Below are 21,854 nucleotides of genomic sequence, written 5' to 3'. Positions count from 1 at the left end.
CCGTTGCATGATAGAAAAATGTAATTTTACAATTAACTAGTACTGACCTGAATCACTGGCTGAAATACTACCGCAGTGTAAATATACCCACCATAATTCAACCCTGTTAATTCAGGTCTGAATGAGATGTTAGCGCGCACCCAACATTTAGTCCATTTTGAACTATGGTGCGGTTCGTTTGGGCAGTTGGGCAGTAATCCTACTCTGGTTTGGAAAAATATGCGAGAGGTTGTCTTGGACTGTTTCCAAGCAAACCTTAGTGCGGCTCGATTGCAGTGAGAACAAAACACAGGTGATTATGGGCTGCCTGTGCGGGCCTTATTTGCCTGACATCTGGGCCGAACAGAACATATAGAATATGCTAAATAGAGTCTCCATAAATAGTGATGTTTATGAAGTAATTTGAGATAAACTGGATCAGATCACACACACACACACACACACACACACACACACACACACACACACACACACACACACAAACAGTGAGTATCAGCTATGAATTTAGGTTAATTTGATACATAATCAGTAAAATTGGTTACACCTGATCTGCACTTCAGGAGTCTTTAAAAGACTGCCTATTCCAACATTTCTGGTTTGTCTCTCTTGGTTGCTTTAGCTGTGCCACTGTTTGATTTCTTGCTTGTTTATTCATTTTTAATTCCGCTTTCAAATATTAGAGGCACTTTTGAGTCTTTGTATTTGGTCTAAATGATATAAGATAAAGTCAGTAACAATAATTTCGCCAAAATAAAACCCCAAAGAAAGAATATAAGTAGTATGATCCATGGTATTGAAATTTACACGTAGAACATTTTAAATACATGGAATTCCATCGAATACATTCAAATTAAACTTGCATTATACTGCTGAGAGTTGCTACCTTCCTTTATATGATTATAATTTCCCTACATTGAAGCTTTTGGGAAGTTGTTGCTAGAGCTGTTGTGAGGAAAGTGTGAAAGCGCTGAGAGCGACAGAGAGGATGATGAAGAGGAAAGGTTGGAAGGAGTGTCAGTCACCTGGAGGAGCCCAGTGTGCTTGACATCAAATGCAATGGGAGAGAGATGAGAAATCTGCCTGACAACGTGTCTGGCAGCTGAGATACTGAAGTGAAGAGAGATGCAATGTGTGATGTCATCTAAACCAGTCATGAGAAACTGACAAATCAAGTACATCATGTGACACTGAAGAGGGCTTTAGCTCAGACCAGGAGTTGTGTTTGAAGACTTTGGATTGAATGGGGTTGACGACTACAGTGAAACTGTTTAGTGAACGATGCCAATTATTGCTGTTGTGCTGGTGCCCCATTGCTTTGGAACCAGAGGAATCTGCGAGCCCATATTTTAGTTACACCCCCCCCCCCCAATGCATTAAGAACCAATGCAACCAATGTCCTTTCAGTTAGACTTGAATATGACTTGATGCCCTTGTAGGAAAATAAAATGCTCACATTTCCTGAATTATGTCATACAAACTAATAATCTATTATAAATTCAGATACTTGGAAAGGAGTCGCAGTGAAACGGAGCTCTCTGCATCTCTGCTCTCCAATGAAAGATAACTGTTATTATTCGACTGCGCACGTCTGGCAAGTGGGAAAGAAACAAGTGATGGACAGCTGGGCAGAGATGTCTGAGAAAAGCAGATTTATTGGGGGTTTGAGATTAGAATAATTAATAATTTAAATAGACAAAACTCCCTTTGCACTCAACCTTTCTATTCCTACGAGGATCAAGTTTGTATTACATGTGTGTGCATATAATCAGATCACCAGTGTATATTACCATTCATTTACCATGCCCGAGAGAGAGCAGACCCTCACACACGTGCCACTGCTGAATCTCTGCCAACATCCAGGTGAGGCCGGGGTTCACTGAAGTAACCCATTGATCCTCAGTTATCTCCATCTCTAAATCCACCTGCACTTTATATATAAAAGACATGTCCTTGCCAGCCTTTGATGTTATGAAGGCGAAATGTCACACACCTGAGAAAGAAACGTGAGAAGCAAACTCTTGCAGGTTTGCCCACCTCTGAGGTTGTCATATTATGTATCACAATAAATAAATATATAAAGAGTGCACATTTAGAGCACATTATTGGGACTCCCCTCCAATCTTTGGGATATAAAGCTGGTCCCTTCTTTTTTTTAAAGACCAATGGTCAAAGTCTGTGTGTGCATGTGTGTGAATATGAGCTGGCAGGATTGTGTATACTGTTATGCACATACCAGAAAGAAACACTACAGACCAGCTCTCAGAAAACTTTTATCTTTAGTTTGATACACAGGATCTGTGTTTAATTGCTGTAATAAAACACTACAGGATAAGCAATAAAACAAGGGAATCTTATCTGATCTGAAATTGTCAACTATTCCAAATATAAAGAGTCACTGCACTTCCATGATTGTCCACTAGAGAGCTTCAGATATCCACTTTCAGTCAGCCACACATTAGACCAGCTATTAAAAGCACTTGTAAAATTCATTGTTATTACTGAAAAGGTTCTTGAGTCATTTATTTACTAATTCACAGCATTTAAGATGACAATGTGTTGGTAGTGAGTGACTAACATTTCTAAAGATCACCTAAAATAGTCCTCCAGTGTAAAATGTTTTATTATGGGATTATGGCACTTAAGAAAATGCAGATATCATGTTTGTCAGTTAAATTCAAATACACACCAAATACACATCTGAATCACACTTGTCTGATCAAAAATACAAATAGTGAGACACAAAAAGCTGAAGAGGAACCACAGTCAGATGTCATCGTATAGCGCATTGATAAGTCACAGGGCTCGTGAAACATATTCTTTTCCTCCTCACACTTTAATCAAATGATGAATGGTGTCAAATTATAATACCTCTATTTTCTTTGGCCTTGTCTAGAGAAGGTTTCACACAACAGAACAACTGTGATGTTTGACAAACCATGGAACAGCTGTTCCACATGAGTCACTGATGATAAAGGGTTTACAGTACCTTGATAGCAGAGATGTACAGTACAAGCAAAGTACACATGTAATAAACATGGGGGGGTAGACAACAAAATGTCCAGAGTTTGATATCAAGGCTTTATTCAAATTCACTTCAAAATATGAAATAGTAAATATTTTACTTTTTACTCCACTACATTTGTCTGACAGCTTTAGTTACTTGTTTCTTTCCAAATTACTATTTTTCATACCCTTCCTGTCCAGTGGAAACCACTTATCTCCAAATTTGGTGATTTTAAATGTTTGCAATAAACTGAGGGGTTAAGTGTTCGTTCATGGTTTGCGGAAACCCTCCTAAAAACCCTCTGGACCGTCACAAAGCCGAGATGAGGACTGTTGTTCTCAACTCACAAAAAAAATACATTTTAGCTTTGCTGTACATTTATCTACCAAACAGTTCATAAATTAGTTGAAATCAGCAGTAATATTATTCCAAAAACATCATCAGTGAAGCAGTGACAACAGCAATTTTACTGAGTACTTAATGCTTGATGCTTTAAATAATTTGTGCTTACATTCTTATACTTGAGTATGATCTTAAATGAAGGACTCTTACTTGATGAGTGTTTTTAGGCATACAGAGGTTTTGAGAGACAGACTAACTCATTGTTGGTGTTGGTCTTTTAATGAGAGTCATTGACACTTAGAAAACTAAGTGTCAATAAGATAAACTCCACAAGCTTTGTCCTTTAACAACTTTCCATTTGACAAATGTCTCACATTTGAAGCAGTGTCTGTATTTGTGTTAACTTCAGGATCATATTCTACTGTTTAATGTCTTAACGTGTTGAGTTCATTACAAGGTAGATACATTATTTATTTCTGTACTTTATTTAAATCTACACTACATCTTCATCTCTCCTCTTCTTCTTTACCTGGAAGAAGAGAACAACCAGATTGACATTTGCCTTCCCCGTTCTAGTAATGAAGCAGTAAAGGAGAGGGTCTGCAAGGCAGTTGAGGCTTGAGATAGCTATGCTGATCTTGTATGGATAAAGGAGCCATGCAAGATTCCTGCAGTCATCCACTACTGTGCGGAGGAGCATCATGACGTGGATAGGTCCGAAGCAGAACAATAGGCAGAGCAGAGCTACTGTCAGCAGCTTTGAAATCCGTTTACGTTCCTGTTCCTCTGTGGCCTGGTTGGATTTCACTGCCTCACAGATCCCCCAAGTGGAAAACACCCCAACGAGAAAGGGAACAATAAAGCCCAGGATTAAGCGTGCTACATTAGCCCGAACCAAGTGATCTGACATCGGGAGGACGATATCAAAGCACATTGAGAAGTTGTTGTTTTCATGGTATGAGTCCTCCCATGTGATGGTGCTGGCATTGAAAGAGACCACCAACACCCAAATGGCGACGCTGACCGCTGCTGCAGTGCCAACTTTCCTCAGGAAAGTGTACTTTAATGGGTGAACCACTGCCAAGTAGCGGTCAACAGCAATGCAGCAGAGGAGAGCATCACTGGTGTAAAAGTTAGTGAAGAGAGAGTAGACAGATAGCACACAAACGTAGCCCCCGTGGGCCCAAACTCCTTTCCATTGGAAGTCCAGCCATAGGGAAAGGCCGATAGTGAATGTCAGGTCACTCAGGGCCAAATTGAATAGATACACACCAAGCCCATTCTTCTGTCTAATGTGCTGCCAGGACACATAAAGGAAGAAGGCGTTGGAAGGGATGGCAGTGACGATGATAGCCAGGTAGAAAAACATAAACGGCCTCCTCCTGGATAAACCGTCAGTGGAGTAACATTCTGAATTATTTGTGCCCAGGGTTAAGTTTTCCATCGCAGATGTGGCGTTCCTATGCTCACACCTTGTGGAGAAACGAGGAAGGACATTATGAGAGAAAGACACAACTCATTTGAATTCAGATTATCTATCAGAGAATACTATTCAGCCTGTGACATAAAGTCTGGATTACAACAAATGTTGTGGAGTCAGAGATAATCTACTGAAAGATGCTGTTGTGTTTCATCATGGGCAATGTAAGATTCTGTGATTTTGGAGCTTGGCAAATGCTTGAGACTAAAAGTCAGGATATCCTAGCTTCTGCTGCTTTGATATTGCACAATGTATCATGTGGTCCCCTCTATTTAATGGAAGTGACATACTGAATCACTGGAGTGGAGTGTTTAAAGTAGAATTCAGGGAGTTTCACTTGTTTTAACAAATTGCCTTACCTTACTGTTGACTTCCAGAAAATGTATGGTTTAAGTAAAATTTCAGTAAATTTGGAAAATCATCTTGCAGGGTGGAGTAACTTTAGTCTGCTTTAATTTCTGTCTACTCAGAGTGGTCTGCTATTACCATTTCTAAAACCACTGATGTGACACTTCTTTGGAAGGTGGTTCTTACACAATACATCCTGCATCACCACATGACAAAAACATGTTGGAACAAAAGCAATGGTTGATCAGATGAGTTATCTGAGATGGATTATCTATCTAGAGCAAGATTCAAGTTGAAATGTATTTCCACCTTGCTGAAAGGAAAAAATTAGGAAATCATTTTAAACATAAAAAAACGGAGGTATGGTCCTTTTAAGCGTATCAACCATAAACATACTTCAACTGAGTAAGTATTTTATAATTGAAAAAATAAAGTCAAATGAAGATCTACTTACTTTGTATTCAGTTTATTTTTCCGCTCCAAAGTATGTCCATAGAAATATTTATTATCAAAATGAAAACATTGAAACAGATGCAGAGTGTATTCATTTGGTTGTCTCGTCTTCACTGCTTAATCAGCTCGCTTATGGAAACAGGAAGATTCAACAGCTGCCTCCTCGTTGTCCCTGACTACCATATGTCATTTACTGGGTGACAGGCCATAAGAGAACAAACTACCGGTGTTAGAGGACCACAAAGCAGATTTAATTTGGCTACTGAGTTTATATGAGACTGCGTGTCTTTATGTTTGGTGTGTCAATATAGACACGGACTCAGGTAAAGGTGACACTGATTATTGTCTGATAAAAGAATACACTGTTTGACTAATTGTTTCCATAGCGTAGTTATGTTGTTATGACTAGGGCTAAGACTACGTGCTCCTAAACACACACACACACACACGCACACGCACACACACACACACACACACACATATATATATATACTCCCCTCCCCTCTCTCCTGCCTTTCCTGTTTTTCTCTCTTATTAAGCCAGAAATACCCCACAAAAAAGTCACAGTCTTTCTTCAAGGAAAAAGTATTCAAAAGTTCGGCCAAAGCTAATATGAGTCTTCAACAAAGTAAATAGGGAATCTTCCAAAGAAGTACCGAATGTCCTCTTTGTGTTACTATCCCTCTGCTGTGGCTGAGAACAGCACAAAGAAGGAATTTTGTACTAAAAAGACAAAATAATAAAGACAATTCAGACTTAATCAATCATCAAATCAATTTCATTATTACATTGGTTACAAATTAAACAAATAAATACATTTGTTGTCAGGAAATGAATTGAATTCCATTCGACCTCTCGGACCCTTTCCTCCTCACAAAAACTCTGTAACAATTCTCTAGAGCTTTCTTAATCTCTTTCTGAGCGCTGTCACTGATTAAACAGTATATTATAGGATCCAGAGTACTGTTGATGGTGGTCGTGGCAACTGTGACCAGGTACGGATCTCTGAGCCTCGTGGCCCAGACGCAGGACCCAGGCTCCAGTATGACCCTGAGCAACATGACAGTCTGGTAGGGCATAAAGGCCACTATGTAGGTTATAAGAAGGAACGACAACAGCAGTCCCACTTTCCTGCGCTCCCCCGTTAGGATGGAGGTGCTCTTTCGGAGTGACCGCATGATCTGCTGAAAACAAAAGGTCATGATGAAGATGGGGACCAAGAAACCCAGAGTGACTCGTGTAAGAGCGAGGTTGGCATCTTCTTGCGTCATGGGTATTCGCTCATCACACAAGTCTCTGGAGGAGAAAGCTTGCAGCGCCACCGTATGGTTAAACAAGATGATATGGATGGCAATCTCCAAACTCCAAACACCAATACACACAACGGCAGCTGTCTGCATCTCTCGAACCCAGTGAAAGTGGAGAGGATAGACCACTGCCAGATAGCGATCAACAGAGATGCAGCAAAGGAGGCCTGAGCCGACGTAAAAGCTGTTGTACATGATCACAGCCACTAAACTGCAGAGATGACGCACAGGCCTCTGCAGGGCCAGCTCAATCCACACAGGCAGAGAAATTGTGTAGAGCAGGTCAGAGATGGACAGGCTGAAGAGGTAGACCGCTATGTTGTTCCCATTCCTCATCAGCATCCAGGCTACATACAGAGTCAGGCAGTTGGCCGGAAAGCCCACGATAAAAAACAGAGAATAGACAGCTGGATACATGCTCTTTTCGACTGAGGTCTCCATGATGCAGGAGGTAGATGTACTCCTGTTCGTCTGGTTGAGCAGAGCCGAGAGCATTCTAACGTGATGACCAAATCCGAATGTGGATGAAAATGAAGGGCTCTGTGTTTTGTTGAACAGAGATAAGCTCTGTCAAACATGTTATGGCATGCTATGAATGGAAACAGCATCCAATGCTTTCATTGTGGCTGTCATTTCATTTCTGCATCGCTGAATGTCAACATCAGATCGACTCAAAGATTAATCTTTACCCGAAAGTTTTTATGCAAATTATACTGTGTTGGCAGTTGTTCCACCAACGATGCATTTCCTCTACAAACTTCCCCATATATTTTTATTTACATTTTAAATAGGAAAATGGTCCAATATTTCATAAAAAACAAACATTTCGACAATAATCTAAAAAATACAATTATAAAGTTGATCAACAAAATTCTTTTTTTTGAGGGGTCCAACCCTAGGTCAAATGATATTTATGCATTGATGCATTATTGTCAATAAAATAATTTAATAACACAATGTATAGTGACATATCAGTCATAAGGGCCATTTTTGCGCACACTGATTTTACTTTTGTTACTCTTGTGTTTATTTTGCTGATAATATCCTTTGTATTTTACTTGAATAGGATTGAATGCAGGACTTGTACTTATATTGTTATATTGACTTTATATTTTGGGCTTTTCAAGACAAGCATGTATTTGTATAACCTATCATTCCCTGCTATGGTGCAGTGGAGGATTTGATTAGTTCAGCTGTGTTTCATTAAGTTGAAATTTGGCAAAGCATTGTGCCACTGAGGCCATACAGTTAGAGCCATCTGTTTGTAGTTTACATTGCATCAAGAATGTGTTGGTTCTCAGAAGCCTTTCCATTGCGAGGATAGTGAAGCCTAGCGTTCCTTTCTGTCCTTTTGTATTCTTATATTATGGGAGTTGAGATCCATTGTACAAAATCCGCCAACTCCGATATGTGCAACACACCCAATCTTTCCTATTTAAATGAATGATTCGCAGATCACTTTTCCTATTTCTTATGAAGTCTTTATTTTAGAAGAGCATTTGAAAACACTGAACATTTGAATGTACATTGTATATCAATAGTTTTATTTCAACATGATACACATTTCAACAAATACAGATACAAGGTGAGGCTGTGCTATAGATGTAAACAATGTAGAACCTGAATAAACAAAGTCTATGATGTGTTGAATAAAATATAATTTCCTTTGACCCTGAGAGCGTTAAAAGAGTATTCCATCAATTTAATATTGCAAAAACAAAATAATGCAGAGAAACCAGAGTAATAAGAATTATTTTTAGTCAAAAGCTGGTCCTTGCATTATCCACGATACAATTCAGCCGCCAACAGTTCAATTGGATATTTAGATGTGTAACGCTTGTGTTGGGTTATTTAGTGTCACGGTTGGGCTTTGCCTTGTGTGTGTGTGTGTGTCTCCTGATCGTGCTCAGTCTCTTCACCTGTGCCCAATCACCTGCCCCTGGCTTTCCCCCCTGGCTTTTCTCTCTGCCAACCCCACTCATTTCAACTCACCTGCCTGCAATCTTCTCATCACCCCACACACATTACTCCTCTGCTTTCCCTGTTCCGATTGTCATTTGTTCCTTGTTCTTCCCATGGGGTGCTTCATGTTTTGGCCTTGTTCCTCCCCATGGGGTGCTTAATGTTTCGGCCTTGTTCCTCCCCGTGGGCTCCTCATGTCTCCAGTGTTTATCCCTCGTGTTGACCCTCTCTGTCCCATGGTTTGTGACTTTGCCTTTTTTGTGACCTTGCCATTTTTGTGACTTTGCCTTTTACTTCAATTTGGATTTTTCCACACTCCCTGTTGGAGTTGGTTTTAGTTCCTGTTCTTGACTGCTTGGTGCCCAGTAAAGAACCTTGCATTCTACCTAACCTTGTTGTCTGTTTCTGCGCCTGAGTCTCTGCTCTACACTGAAACCCTCACAGAAAACCGTGAACCCTCACATTTAGCCTGGAGTCTCCTGCGGACATGAGGAAATGTGAAAATATCAGACTTTTAACTGCTCCCTTGAGCTGTAAGAGGAGTGAGAACTTGTTTTCACATATAGTCCCATACTTATAAATGCTTTCTTTCCTTCTTTTACTTTTGTCTCTTGGCAATAAAACATTGTTCTCACTGAGTTAGTTTGTTAAGATCTGGGAACACAGCAACATCATTAAAAATTATTCAGATCACTTTGCAAGAACCACAAGCTATCAGACAATCATACCGATTTTAAACAAATGGGTTAATTGATTTAAACAAAAAGTTTTTTGGAGCAATGAGGGATTATTGGCAACATTTTGGGTGAACTCACTTTTGGTTTAACCTCAAAATATTATCAATACACCTGTTCAACCAGCATGAACATAAAGCAAAACCTAATTCAAACGGCTCTGTCCGCAGTCTCTCATCCACCTCCGCTATGTATAAACAAGCACACAAGCTCAGCCAAAATCTTTCTTTAGCTTTCTTTATGTAGTCGGTTGAGCTTAGTTTGTTCTTAAAAATTTCTCTTCAGTACAGAGTAATGATAAGAGTAGATCCTCGTAGCAATAAGGTCCTGAAGATACCTATCCCTACCTGAAGGCTACTGTAGTTCTCTGACACGGTTGGAAAGGGAGGGGTGAGCAGAGGGGTATTTAGTTGGTTGCAATCTGCAACACACTAGATGCCACCATATCTTACACACTGTTCCTTTAACTTGGAGACAACGTTATCGTAACCAAGAAAAAACATCTACAAAAATAAGAACATATGTAATATTCCGATATCATACTTGATTATTTGTGTCACATTGAAGAGGAAAACAAATGAAAGCATGTCTTTTTACTGTGGTGAAAGTTTATTCATAGGTCAGCATAAGATTAAGACTTTGTGTCTTTATCGTATGCGCATGCGTATTTGCCACTCCAGGTGTAACATTACCTTGATGATGCAAATAGTTTCACAATTGTAGCACAGAGTTTGTTCCATTAACAGTGATGTTTGTTCAAGCTGTAAAACACCAACACGACTGAATAAGTCACTACTCTTTACACTACGGTGACTTTTAATAGTAAAGAAACCATACAAAGCAACAAACTACATGCATGCAAATGTATGCACAGTGTGTAGGTGGCCATTCTCTTATGTTAGCTTTCTGGAGTCAAAGAAAGGATACATTAGTCCCAGCATCAGAAACAGACGGGGAAATACATGGTTATAAATGATGGCAGGGTTTGTTTTTGGATGTTTGACATTAAAATATTACAAGACAGTTACAGCAACACCATACAGTACAGAGAAACAGATTCACACACATCTTGAGACATGCACATAGACGAGAAAGGAAATAAATTGCTATTAAGACTTTAAACCATTGCTGTTACACAGAGACAAAGTCTGTTTCCTGCTTTGTTGTACATTACTCCATTATCATGATGTGTGCCCATTACTTCTGCAATTAAAAAAATATTGTAGTGCTGTTTAATTATGTAGCAGTGTTATTATTGTATTAGGTCTGAAAGCATTTCTAAAGAAACAACAGTTATAGGGCATAAATTGAGTCACGTGTTGTCATCGAACACTTGTACATCACAGTGTGTTGAGAGCAAACAATCAAACAGCTCAGAGTTTAATTATGTGAAATTGTAAAAGAAAAGAAACACCCTAGCTTCTCAAAAAGAAATCCTGCAAATCAGCTTAAGACTACCTCAGTTTTAACACTTCTCGACATTGTTGAGCGTGTGGAGGTGGTGCTGAAGGTCGTTCTGTTAATGCTCCACTGCTTGAAGAGTTCCCTAACTTTTTTGCGGAAGTTCTTTCCTACAATAACGTAGAGGATGGGGTTAAGAACACTGTTGAAGAAGGCAAAATACATGAAGATATTTGCGCAGGTATATACGATAGTGGCGATGGTACAGTCTGTCAGGACTTCAGCATGTACAAGCAATGCGACTATCTTAACCAGGTGGAATGGTACCCAGCAGATCATAAACGCCAGGAGGACCGCCAGCACCAGAGTGGTGGCCTTCTGCTCCATCCTCTTGGCGTTTAACCCAACAATTAACCTGTTATTCAATGCTCGAATAATCCTGAATGTGCAGAAGGAAATAATGGAAATGGGGATGATGAAGCCGAACGTCGTCAGCATCACAGTAAACAGACAGTTTTCAGTGATTCCGTAATTCAAATGGCATACAGTAGAGTTTGAGTAAGTGGAATATGTCACTTTCCTGTAGACAAGCATGGGGACACTCAGGAACAATCCAAAACACCATACCAGCAGACAGCCCAGTTTGGCATATTTTGGCCTACGCATTCCCTCAAAGGACAGCGGGTGCACCACTGCCACATAGCGATCTATGCTAATCAGAACGAGGAAGTAGATGCTGCAGTAGGCGTTCATGTTGATGGAGAGGGTGACCAGTCGGCACAGGGGATTACCAAAGGTCCAATTAAATTTTTTGGCTACGTACTCAGCCCAGAAGGGCAAAAAAAACGTTAGGAGGAGGTCAGCAGCGGCCATGTTGCTCAGGTAGATCTCAGCTATGGTGCAGGCCTTCTTATGAAGGCAGAAAACCATCAGTACAAACACATTTAACACGATTCCCAGCACAGTGATGAGCAGGATATACACTTGCAGCACAGTGAAGTGCCATTCCTTCAATTCTGCTGTAGGACACGTCGTGTTATTTGTGTTGTTTTGTTCTCCAGACATAACCGCAGGGCTGAAGTTAGCAGGGACACTGTGGAGAGTCAGAAAAAAAGGCAATTTGAAAAACTTTGACATTTTCTTTAACATTTTGTCCTTATCATTATGTGGAATACTGGGAAACACTGTGAAGTGCTGAGAAATATTGCGTTAATGCTTTGAAATATTAAATACTGAGTGACACAGAATACTGTGAAATAGTTGTTTTCCCATTTTAATGTAGTCCCCAGAGAAGCTGATTGTGGATTAAAAAAAAAGTGGCAACTTTTAGGCTCAATAGGTGTCAGTTTTACAATGATGTTATCTGACACAACAGTCTGGTAAGACGGCTAAGGTTCAATGAGTTCCTGTAAAACTCTGCAGGAAAAGACACTGGCATGCGTTTGTGGTGTGGCCTGGGACTCTACAGGGTATGACCTTGGAACTTTTTAAATAAAGTATAAGATTGTATGATAGATAGATAGAGATGCAGCCGAGTGTGAAGCGGCGGGGATGAGAGTTAGCACCTCCAAATCTGAGGCCATGGTTCTCTGCCGGAAACCGGTGGATTGCTCCCTCCAGGTGGGGACGGAGTGCCTACCTCAAGCGAAGGAGTTCAAGTATCTCGGGGTCTTGTTCACGAGTGAGGGTAAGATGGAGCGGGAGATCGACAGACGGATCGGTGCGGCTGCAGCAGTAAAGCCGGCGCTGCACCGGACCGTCTTGGGGAAGAGCGAGCTGAGCCGGAAGGCAAAGCTCTCAATTTACCACTCGGTCTACGTTCCTACCCTCACCTATGGTCACGAACTCTGGGTCGTGACCGAAAGGACAAGGTCGCGGCTACAAGCGGCCGAAATGAGTTTCCTCCGTAGGGTGGCCGGGCTCAGCCTTAGAGATAGGGTAAGGAGCTCGGTCATCAGGAGGGAGCTTGGAGTCGAGCCGCTACTCCTTCGCGTCGAAAGGAGTCAGCTGAGGTGGTTCGGGCATCTAATTAGGATGCCTTAGAACGCCTCGGGATCCCCCAGAATGAGCTGGAACATGTTGCCGGTGAGAGGGAGGTCTGGGTCGGCCTGCTTGACCTGCTGCCACCGCGACCCGACCCCGGATAAGCGGTGGAAAATGGATGGATGGATGGACATCTATCCATCAATATGTGGATCTAAAGCAACCCCATACCTGTTTATTGGCACTACCTGAGATGCACAAAATACAAAAGATTCATTAAAACTGATAAAAATGTAGATGTTTTTGCCAATAAACTCTTCCCATTTGCAATGTTTACAATTTGTATAAGCTAATTTGCAAGTAGTTCATCAAATTAATAATTATTCACTGTTCTGTCCCTTATGAGCTGTTAAAAATCCTTTCAAACATTTTGGATGTTTAAAGGATTAATAAATTATTTTGTGAGGTAATGCTCAGCTAAATAATGCAGAGGGCAGGATGTTTGCAGACATGAGACATTAACAGGATTACCATTGTGCCGCAAGTCATTTTTAGAATTGGAACGATTAGAATCAGTAGCAGGATCATTTTCGTAAAGATTCACGCTATTTGGTGAAAGCAATGAAAAAGCTGACAAATATTCTGAACTTAAATGTTTCCCCAAACACTTAAAGTTGCACATCGCATTTCATGTTGATGCTGGAAAAAATTAAGCTAATTCTAAATGACTTTATCTGCTGGGTAGCTTGTGAATTTCCCACAACTATCAATAAAGTTGTATCTATAACTTTACATGATAGTTTATTTGCTGATTATATTTTGTACATTATTTTTGAATATGCAAAGTATGAAGAGTAGAATTGTAAATTAACAGGAAGTGGATAGAGTACAAGTACCTTGAAACTGTACTTTCCACCACTGATTATTATTTAGGACAACTTAATGCATTCAATTTCTTTAACTCTTTTCTATATTCATATCAGAATTGAACAAACGGCACAACAGTTTTAAATACTTGTCATAGTGATTTGACTAACTATCTAAACCTTAATCTCATTGACATCTAACACTAAACGTGTTGAGGCACATTGACATGTCTGAACAACAAATTCGATTTGTATCATTTAAACAGGCTGTGCCCTGTCATGGCTAGATTAAACCGTTTTCTGTTTGACTTTATATCATGAAGATGAATATATATAAAGAGTCTGTATACTGTCATTCACAGGCAATGTTATAAAGCACATAGCAAAGTATATAAAAGCCAGAAAAAGATTATACCTTGTGGGCAGATGAGCCATTCTTTCTGAGGAATTCCAGATGTAGAATTTCCAGGCACAATACACTGCTCCAGTACCTCCTACTATTCTCTCCGTCTCTGACTCGCTCTCTTAAATGAGAAGGGAAGCTGATATAAAATCATGTCTCCTCCTCCATTCTGTCCCGCTTCTATTTTTTCTATCCCATTTTCTAGTAGCATTGTATACACAGCCTGTCTGTCTGTTTGCAGTAAAGTTTGTGTCTACCTAAGTCTCATTTTTTTATATTATCTCAGAGATGTTCATTTTTTAGCAATATATTTAAAGGTGCTAAATTTGAAATCTATTGCCTCCACACGGCTCTCATCATTGAGACAACTGAGCTGTTGGCTCGCAGCTAACAGTGCAAACAAGGGTAAACGTGCTGACAAAGGTAATAGTGTTAACCTGGGAGTTGCTACACTTCTGTGACGACGTTGTCGGTGGGGCAATGTTTGAGTGCAGTGCCGAGGAGATACTGCGAGACATTGTTTGGGCATGCTATACCCTTACTAGATATAGCGACTGTAGAGTAAAGTAGAGGAAACTGAATTCAATGCTTTTTAAGACTTTTCAAGACCTGCAGACGCCCTGCAGGAAATAAAGGAAGAGAGAGACATATTTAGTGCCATATATATATATATATATATATATTTTTATTTTTTTTTATTTTTTATTTTTTTTCAAGAAGCCTAGTAGTAGTAACAGCGTCTCTGTGTAGTCAACAACTGTCAAATCAAATAAAGAAAGTACACATCAATTATATTTTAACAATTATTATTGTGTTTTCAAATTGAACTGGATGGATTATAAACAACACATAGAAATACATAAATAAATGTTCTTCTCATTTCAAGTAAAATAAGAGCTGCATTAAATAATAACTGACATAACAGAAAGCTTTTGAAAAATGTGCATCTTAAAATAAAGTAATTCATTTTAGAAAAAATGAATTTCCCTGAATTGCCCTGCAGCTTTAAATTCAGTTCATTCAGCTGTGAAGTGATGTCAATCAAAAATCAATATTATATTTTTCTCATCTTCTAACAAGATAAATTAGTGTGCAGGGACTTTATCTGTGGTTATTAAACCACTTGTTTCAGCTCTATTCTCTCTGTTAACATCATTGTTGAACAGTGAATTCATGTGTTAGGATTCTGATCATATTGGGCTCTTAGGTTCATTTTCTGTGACTTCATTTCAGATGTGAGTGCGTATATTAGTTCAAAAGAGTTGTGCTTTGTCTCGTAGTGTCGCTTCATATTACTGCTATTAATAATCGTCACGGTCTCTGAACATGCATGAGACATACTGGTTTTAAACTGTCTCTCTTTGGAGAACTTCATTGGAAATAACTTCTCTGACCCACGTAATTATTCTCCAGGGCCAAATCCCAATGTCCCCCCTCACGGACTCACGGGCGCGCTCCTGCAAAGTCCGTGAGGGTTTAGGGAAGTCCCACTGTCAAATCATTGAGTGTTTGAGGGATCTCTCACAGACATTTTGAGGCCTTTATGAACCCTTTGCGTAAGTCAGCATGGTATGCTGACTTTGCCTATAGGAATTACCCACAAATCATTGCAATGTGACGTTAAACACGGGGTAACCAGTGGACACATGGAGAGGTAAAAAAAAGGTAAACAAAGAGGACGGCTCACATGTGTTCAGCCTGTCTTATTCAATTTGCACAGAAACATTAAGGGTTAAAGATGGAACAAAAAATAAACATGAAATCAGAGAATATTTATTTATTTATTCATCAAATATTAGATTTTGTCATTGAAGCTGTTTTGACAAAAACGAGTAAATAGATTATATGAAGTTACCTTATCTTGTGAGGAAAGAGCCAGGAAGACGTTCAAATCAGGGAGTAAAAAGTATAAAATAAATACCCACAATTGTACATCATATTTTCTGTTGTTTTCATGGTAACGTGATATGTTGCAGCAAAGTGCTCACCCATTCCTATTTACATCATTTCAAGGCCTCACAGTCTCTCACACTCAACCACTTACCAGGTGACGTCAGTAAGTCCTTGAGGGTTCAGGGTTTAGGGTTTAGGGGGGACATTGGGATTGGGCCCTGCTCTTTGTTTTCTCTCCTTGTCTCTCTACATTTCACTCGAATCAGGAAACTTGTCATAATACGCATATTTGATTGGCTGAGCTGCATCACGTGATGTGATTTGCATCGCTGAACAAGTGCCGTAAAGGCTGAAAAAGCTGCGCCGGTTAAAATAGAAGCGCTCCGTCAAAATTTAATAATTCTTAATTATCTATCGGTTTTAGGTCCTGGGTCCTGGGTCCGGATACAACGGCGTCTGGGTCTGGATCCGGACCGTGGTCCGCCTGTTAGTGACCCCTGCACTACAGTGATAGCTGTCTGTACATTGCTAACAGGATTTGCTAACTACTGATATTACAACAGCTCATTTGGTGAGACTTTAGAGTCTTGATGCTCTCTTGTATATGCATATATGCATTCGTCAGATTATTAGCAAAAACATTTTTTGATTTACTCAAATTGCACACGTCAAATTTCACATTGTGCTGATAAAACAGGAACACCGGTGTTTTTCCAGTTTATGGGTCATATTGCCTCTTGTGAAAACATCTATGAAGTGATTCATTAAACCCATTTTTGGTGGAATTCTAATGTTGGGTGGAGGCAAGATAGCTCCATCGACTTGCAACCCCGCCAACGTTATTTATTCACCAAATTCCTCCTCCTCCTCCTTCTCGTCAATCTGACGCACAAGGGTACTGAGTCAAAACCAAGAGGAAAATGTCAGTGTCATGCCAAAAAGAAAGGTGAGGTGGGCCATCCAATCCGGTTGAAATTAATCGGTGCTGAAAAAACACCAATATTAACACAAATTATACAACTGGAGAACTCACTGTATAGAGACATCCTTATGTATTCCTGACTGAAAGAACACACAGATTTTTGTTTTTGATCTGAACAGGGCAAGTGCAGCACAAAATGTATAGCCTTTTTCTTTCTGCAAAATATGCTTTTGCAAACACACAATGTGGAATGAGGCATAGTAAGCTCGGGGGAATAGGATAATTACAACAATGCATGGGCATAAACAAGATTAAAACAAGGCCTCACAGTAATTACCTGTAATTGTTCATGTTATTAGATTTTGATAATTAGGCTACTGGAAATGGATGTTCAACTTGGAACACACAACAGACCAACTAGCTGACGGATCCTGAGTTACACATGCATACCTCAGAGTTGTGTTTATTTCCATTTATTTTTTAAACTGCTAAATGTCAAACTTCATCTTTTTACTTAGATGTTAGTGAAAAAACTAAGAATTATTAATAATACAGTATGGAAACTTAAAAAACATGCTTGGACAAGCACCACAAATGTGAAAGTTACAATTTAATAGTAATATTTTTACTGAAATATGTTTTGTTTATATGTCAAGATAATACCGTACAATGGGAATTATGAATGTAAGGCAAGGCAAGGCAAGTTTATTTGTATAGCACATTTCAACAACAAGGTAATTCAAAGTGCTTCACATAAAACCATTAAATTCTACAAAGTACAAAGGTGGCCATTCTCTCCTGTTAGCTTGCGTAGTATGAACTGCTTTGTGGAGTCGGTTCAATTAAACAGATTCAGATACATACTGCATATCTGCAGAGCAAAACATAAGCTTCTTTATGGAGACTGTGAAAATAAAATCTGCTTCCATTGCTTCTAAAGATTACAGCCATTATCTCTGGTTGTGCAATAAACATCCTCTGATGGTGCTGTTAAACAATATAACAGCATTATTATTGCGTTAAGTCTTGAGACTCATATCCTGTATATTGTATTGCTTTTTCCATAAGCAGCAACTGAAGTGGTGGATGTCATGAAGAGTCACATCAGATCCTTTGCATTAAAAATGACCACAGCCTTAATTTGCTCTGTTCTGTTAATGTAAGTGGACACAACAGAGCGTTGATATGTGGTCATATCTGATCCTCTGCGTTGATGTCGAGTCCTCATGTAGATGGCGCTAACTTTCCTCCTGAAGTACTGCCCTGAGAAGACATACAGCAATGGGTTCAGGGCACTGTTGAGAAAGGCCAGATACACTGAAACCTGGCCTCCTATGTCGAGAGTGTGGGACCACAGCTTCTCGTCCAGCGCTTGGACATCACAGAGTATGTTGAGGAACGTTAAGACCTGGAAGGGACCCCAACACAGTAAGAATAGTAGAGTCACAGCATACAGCAGCGCTGTGGCCTTTGTGTCATTAGTGTCATGAAAAGCAACACTCTCCCTCCTCTGAACTAACCCCTTGATTATGTTTCCACTGCTGAAAATAATAACCAGAACAGGAAGTAAAAAGCCCACCACATTCATCAGAATCTGATGGGCCAATTTCCAAGAGCTGTCGTGACTATAATCCAGTATACAGGACATTGTCTCAAACTCCTTGATGAACTTTACCTTTCTGTGAACCATTGTTGGCATGCTCAGTATGGCCGCTAATATCCATGTGATGGAGCAGATCACCTTGGCATAGAGTGTCCGTCTCAGCCACCTGGCCTTCATGGTCTTCACAAGTGCCAGGTAGCGGTCAACACTAATCATGACCAGGGTGTAGATGCTGGTGTAGAAACTGATGATGATGATGGAGTTGACCAGTTTGCATAAGGTATCTCCGTACGGCCAGTTAAAGTCATTGAGGATGTTCATCGCCCAGAAGGGGAGGCCACACAGGAGAACAAAGTCAGCAAGCGCCAGGTTGCTCAAGTAGATCTCTGCTACTGTCAGTCGATCCTTGTGAGCGAAGAACACCGCCAGGACAAAGCTGTTAAAGAGAAGGCCTAACAGGGATAAGGTGAAGATGTACGGGGGAACGATAGAGTGGATGAGTTCCCATTCTGCAGGGATCGGAGACTCTGATGGACCGGATGGCAGGGACACACTGCTGTTTTCAGACCACAGTGTTGCCACAGATACAAGCGTCATTGGGTCCATGGGCTAGGAAACAAAATAATCATAAATAAGTCATCGGTAAAATCCTATTATCACATTTAAAACACATGGTGGTATGTTACTAACGCATAAGAGATAATAAACACATATTAGGTTTCTAATTTCCAGTTTACACACAATAAAATTAATAAAAAATGTTGTACAATGATATGAAATGATGACGGTTGAACATGTTTATTCACAAATTGAGAGCATATCTATAATTGAAGGATTGCCTCAACATGGGGACGGCTGAGCCGGTGGCCGGCAGCTAACGGTGCAAATAGCGCTAATAACAGTGCAAGCAATAGCAACAGTGATGACGGAGCTAGCTGCATTTACTTGAGAGGGAACTGGAGAGTGGATCCTGGGTTGGGACGACGTTATCTTTGGTAACCCACCGTATGAGCGTAGTGCAGAGACTCGCGCACTAATATGCACATGACTTGATGGGCTACGTAAACAAAGCACCGCGAAGAGCGGATTACAACTCACACAGAGGTGGTGAGACTTGATTCTCTGCTCATGATGACATTACTCCACCATATCTATACATATCAAATAGTTGTTTGCTGCTATATTAAGGCACTGAATTTAGAATTTATCACCTTTAACGAGTTGATTAATTTCCTTTTAGTTTAACCAGACATAAAATATTTGACAAAATAAGCTACAATTTTTCTGTGCAGCACTTGTTAGTACTTTGACGGTCAAAACAAAACAAACAATAGGATGGAAAAATGAAAAGTTCTTACCGTTGGTTTCATGAAAATGTTCCTCCTATGGTCAAAATGATAACAGACACGTCTGGAACAGGGCTCATGTGTACACTGAGCTCGTGGTAAGAGTACACAGCAAGTCAGAGGAGAGATCTGCTACGGGAGTTTTTGTATATAGTTGCATTCTTCCACACCCTTCGCCAAGAAGTTCAATATATCAACTTGTTTACGAGAGAGTCAAAATTCGGTCGGTGCATATATTGTGAAGCAGTGTACAAAATGTGTTGGAGAGTGTTCAATTTAACCAGCAATACTGCAGGCTTAAGAAAAGATCAAGAAAGATAACATTGCTTTGTCATCACAAATTATGTATTTAAAAAAGTAATTTAATTACTTGAAAAGTAGAATCATCACTTATGTGATACTGATTCTGTTGTTTTCATGCAATCATTACAATATTCCTTAAAGACAAAGGGATTGTTGTTAAAAACAGGATTGTTGCATTTTCATACAGTCTGTAATTTTGTTGTTGAAAAATAAGTAATTAATGATTTTCTTTTAAATTTCTGAACATTTCACTGTTTATCTATAGTTATTACATGTTTCCTGAAAACTGATTCATCCATATAACGAGTTATGGTAAATTGACTTGTGTTTGTATTGTGCCTTTCTAGTCTTCCAACCAATGAAAGCGCTTTACACTACATGTCGTCATTCCAATTCTCACACATTATTATACTGATGGCAGGGGCTACAATGCAAGGGGCATCAGGACTAAACAACTAAACTTCACATTCACACAGATTCATAGGACGATAGCAAAGGCTTCGGAATCAAGTTGAGAATAAGCGTCTTTTATGCATGTCCCTATCTTAATCTATTCTAAATTCCATGCTAACTCAAGCTCATAAAATGGTAACAATAACAAACTTGATGTAGCTTAAACACATTTTTTCGTCAGTATGCAGTGGGAAGTGTTATTTGAAAATCACTATGAGCTGCAGCATCCCTTTTATGGTCAAAATGATAACAGCCCAGTTGAATTGTGCAGTCCCTTAAGACACTCTGAAAGGGAATCTGGCTCATTGTCATTGAAGTAACAATCCTCTCTCATCAAAACAAAGACTCTGCTTCTAATAGTAATAGATACTTTATTTAAGACAAAAAACACATACATTGTTGAATTATCTGGAAAAAAATTATCTTTTGTAAAGCCCTAGTGGACATTTCATCTTCTGGAATTAAAAAATGCTTTGTGGTTGATACATGGATGACTTCATTTTTTAGGATATTGATAGTGCATAAGCAAAAGTTGTATTTCACTCTCCACATAGAGTGACAGCATAACACACAAACATGATGGAGTCCTTATTTGCTCAAGAAGACAAACTCAAACTTCTTAGAAAAACAACTTCTTCCTGATAGACTAGCCTCAGATTAAACTTTGTTAAAACAGCCAATGGCTTTGATCAGCAAGCACAACAAAAGTGGAAATGTTCTGAACGAAAACTATTGTTACAATGCAATAATTATAATCACGTCAAATTCAAGATTGACAAACACAACACAGTATAGTACAATGGCAAATGTTGGACAATGTTAGTTCTGGAGGTTGTTTATCAAAAACAGTTTTTTTGTTTTTTGTACAGAGTGACAAACAAGATATAATATATTAATTAGTCATCTTTAGAGATGCTGGTTGATATTTAGCCTACAGACATGAAAGTGGTATAAACGTTCTAATCTAACTCTTGTCAAGAAAGCAAATAAGTGTATTTCTCAAAATGTCAAACTACTCCTTTAAGTGGCATTAGGGTTAAATGTATGGTTG

The 21,854-nt window shown here is 39.5% G+C and overlaps 4 protein-coding genes across 4 annotated transcripts; all 4 read right to left on the bottom strand.

Moving 5' to 3' along the window:
- Positions 1–3,134: 3,134 nt before the first annotated feature.
- On the bottom strand, positions 3,135–5,744 carry gpr65 (G protein-coupled receptor 65; the record flags this gene model as incomplete). Its single annotated transcript, XM_031848092.1, has 2 exons — positions 3,135–4,818; positions 5,629–5,744. Coding segments are annotated over 2 exons (1,095 nt in total), but the record flags the coding sequence as incomplete, so codon positions are not given.
- A 707-nt stretch (positions 5,745–6,451) lies between these two features.
- LOC116383399 (ovarian cancer G-protein coupled receptor 1-like) lies at positions 6,452–7,429 on the bottom strand. Its single transcript, XM_031847194.1, has one exon. It carries the CDS (start codon positions 7,427–7,429, stop codon positions 6,452–6,454), a length of 978 nt encoding a protein of 325 aa, XP_031703054.1.
- Positions 7,430–10,120: 2,691 nt separating this feature from the next.
- On the bottom strand, positions 10,121–14,383 carry LOC116383708 (B2 bradykinin receptor-like). Its single transcript, XM_031847754.1, has 2 exons — positions 14,296–14,383; positions 10,121–12,124 (listed from the first exon to the last, which is right to left on the bottom strand). The coding sequence occupies exons 1-2, from the start codon at positions 14,313–14,315 to the stop codon at positions 11,074–11,076; spliced, it is 1,071 nt and encodes a 356-aa protein (XP_031703614.1). The 5' UTR covers positions 14,316–14,383; the 3' UTR covers positions 10,121–11,073.
- Positions 14,384–18,197: 3,814 nt separating this feature from the next.
- On the bottom strand, positions 18,198–20,127 carry bdkrb1 (bradykinin receptor B1). Its single transcript, XM_031846979.1, is given in 3 exon segments — positions 18,198–19,310; positions 20,060–20,095; positions 20,098–20,127. Coding segments are annotated over 3 exon segments (1,179 nt in total).
- Positions 20,128–21,854: the final 1,727 nt, after the last annotated feature.

The sequence above is a fragment of the Anarrhichthys ocellatus genome, unplaced genomic scaffold, assembly GCF_004355925.1.
Source record: "Anarrhichthys ocellatus isolate YVR2014 unplaced genomic scaffold, GSC_Weel_1.0 scaffold7, whole genome shotgun sequence".
Taxonomy (NCBI): Eukaryota; Metazoa; Chordata; class Actinopteri; order Perciformes; family Anarhichadidae; genus Anarrhichthys; species Anarrhichthys ocellatus.
The sequence above is the reverse complement of the archived record's forward strand: the minus strand, read 5'-3'. Positions and strand labels throughout refer to the sequence as shown.

Coding starts and splice junctions, on each gene's coding strand:
- LOC116383399 (XM_031847194.1), bottom strand. CDS start 7,429: ATGCTCTCGGCTCTGCTCAACCAGACGAACAGGAGTACATCTACCTCC.
- LOC116383708 (XM_031847754.1), bottom strand. CDS start 14,315: ATGGCTCATCTGCCCACAAG. Junction 12,125..14,295: donor ATGGCTCATCTGCCCACAAG/GTATAATCTTTT, acceptor GACTCTCCACAG/TGTCCCTGCTAACTTCAGCC.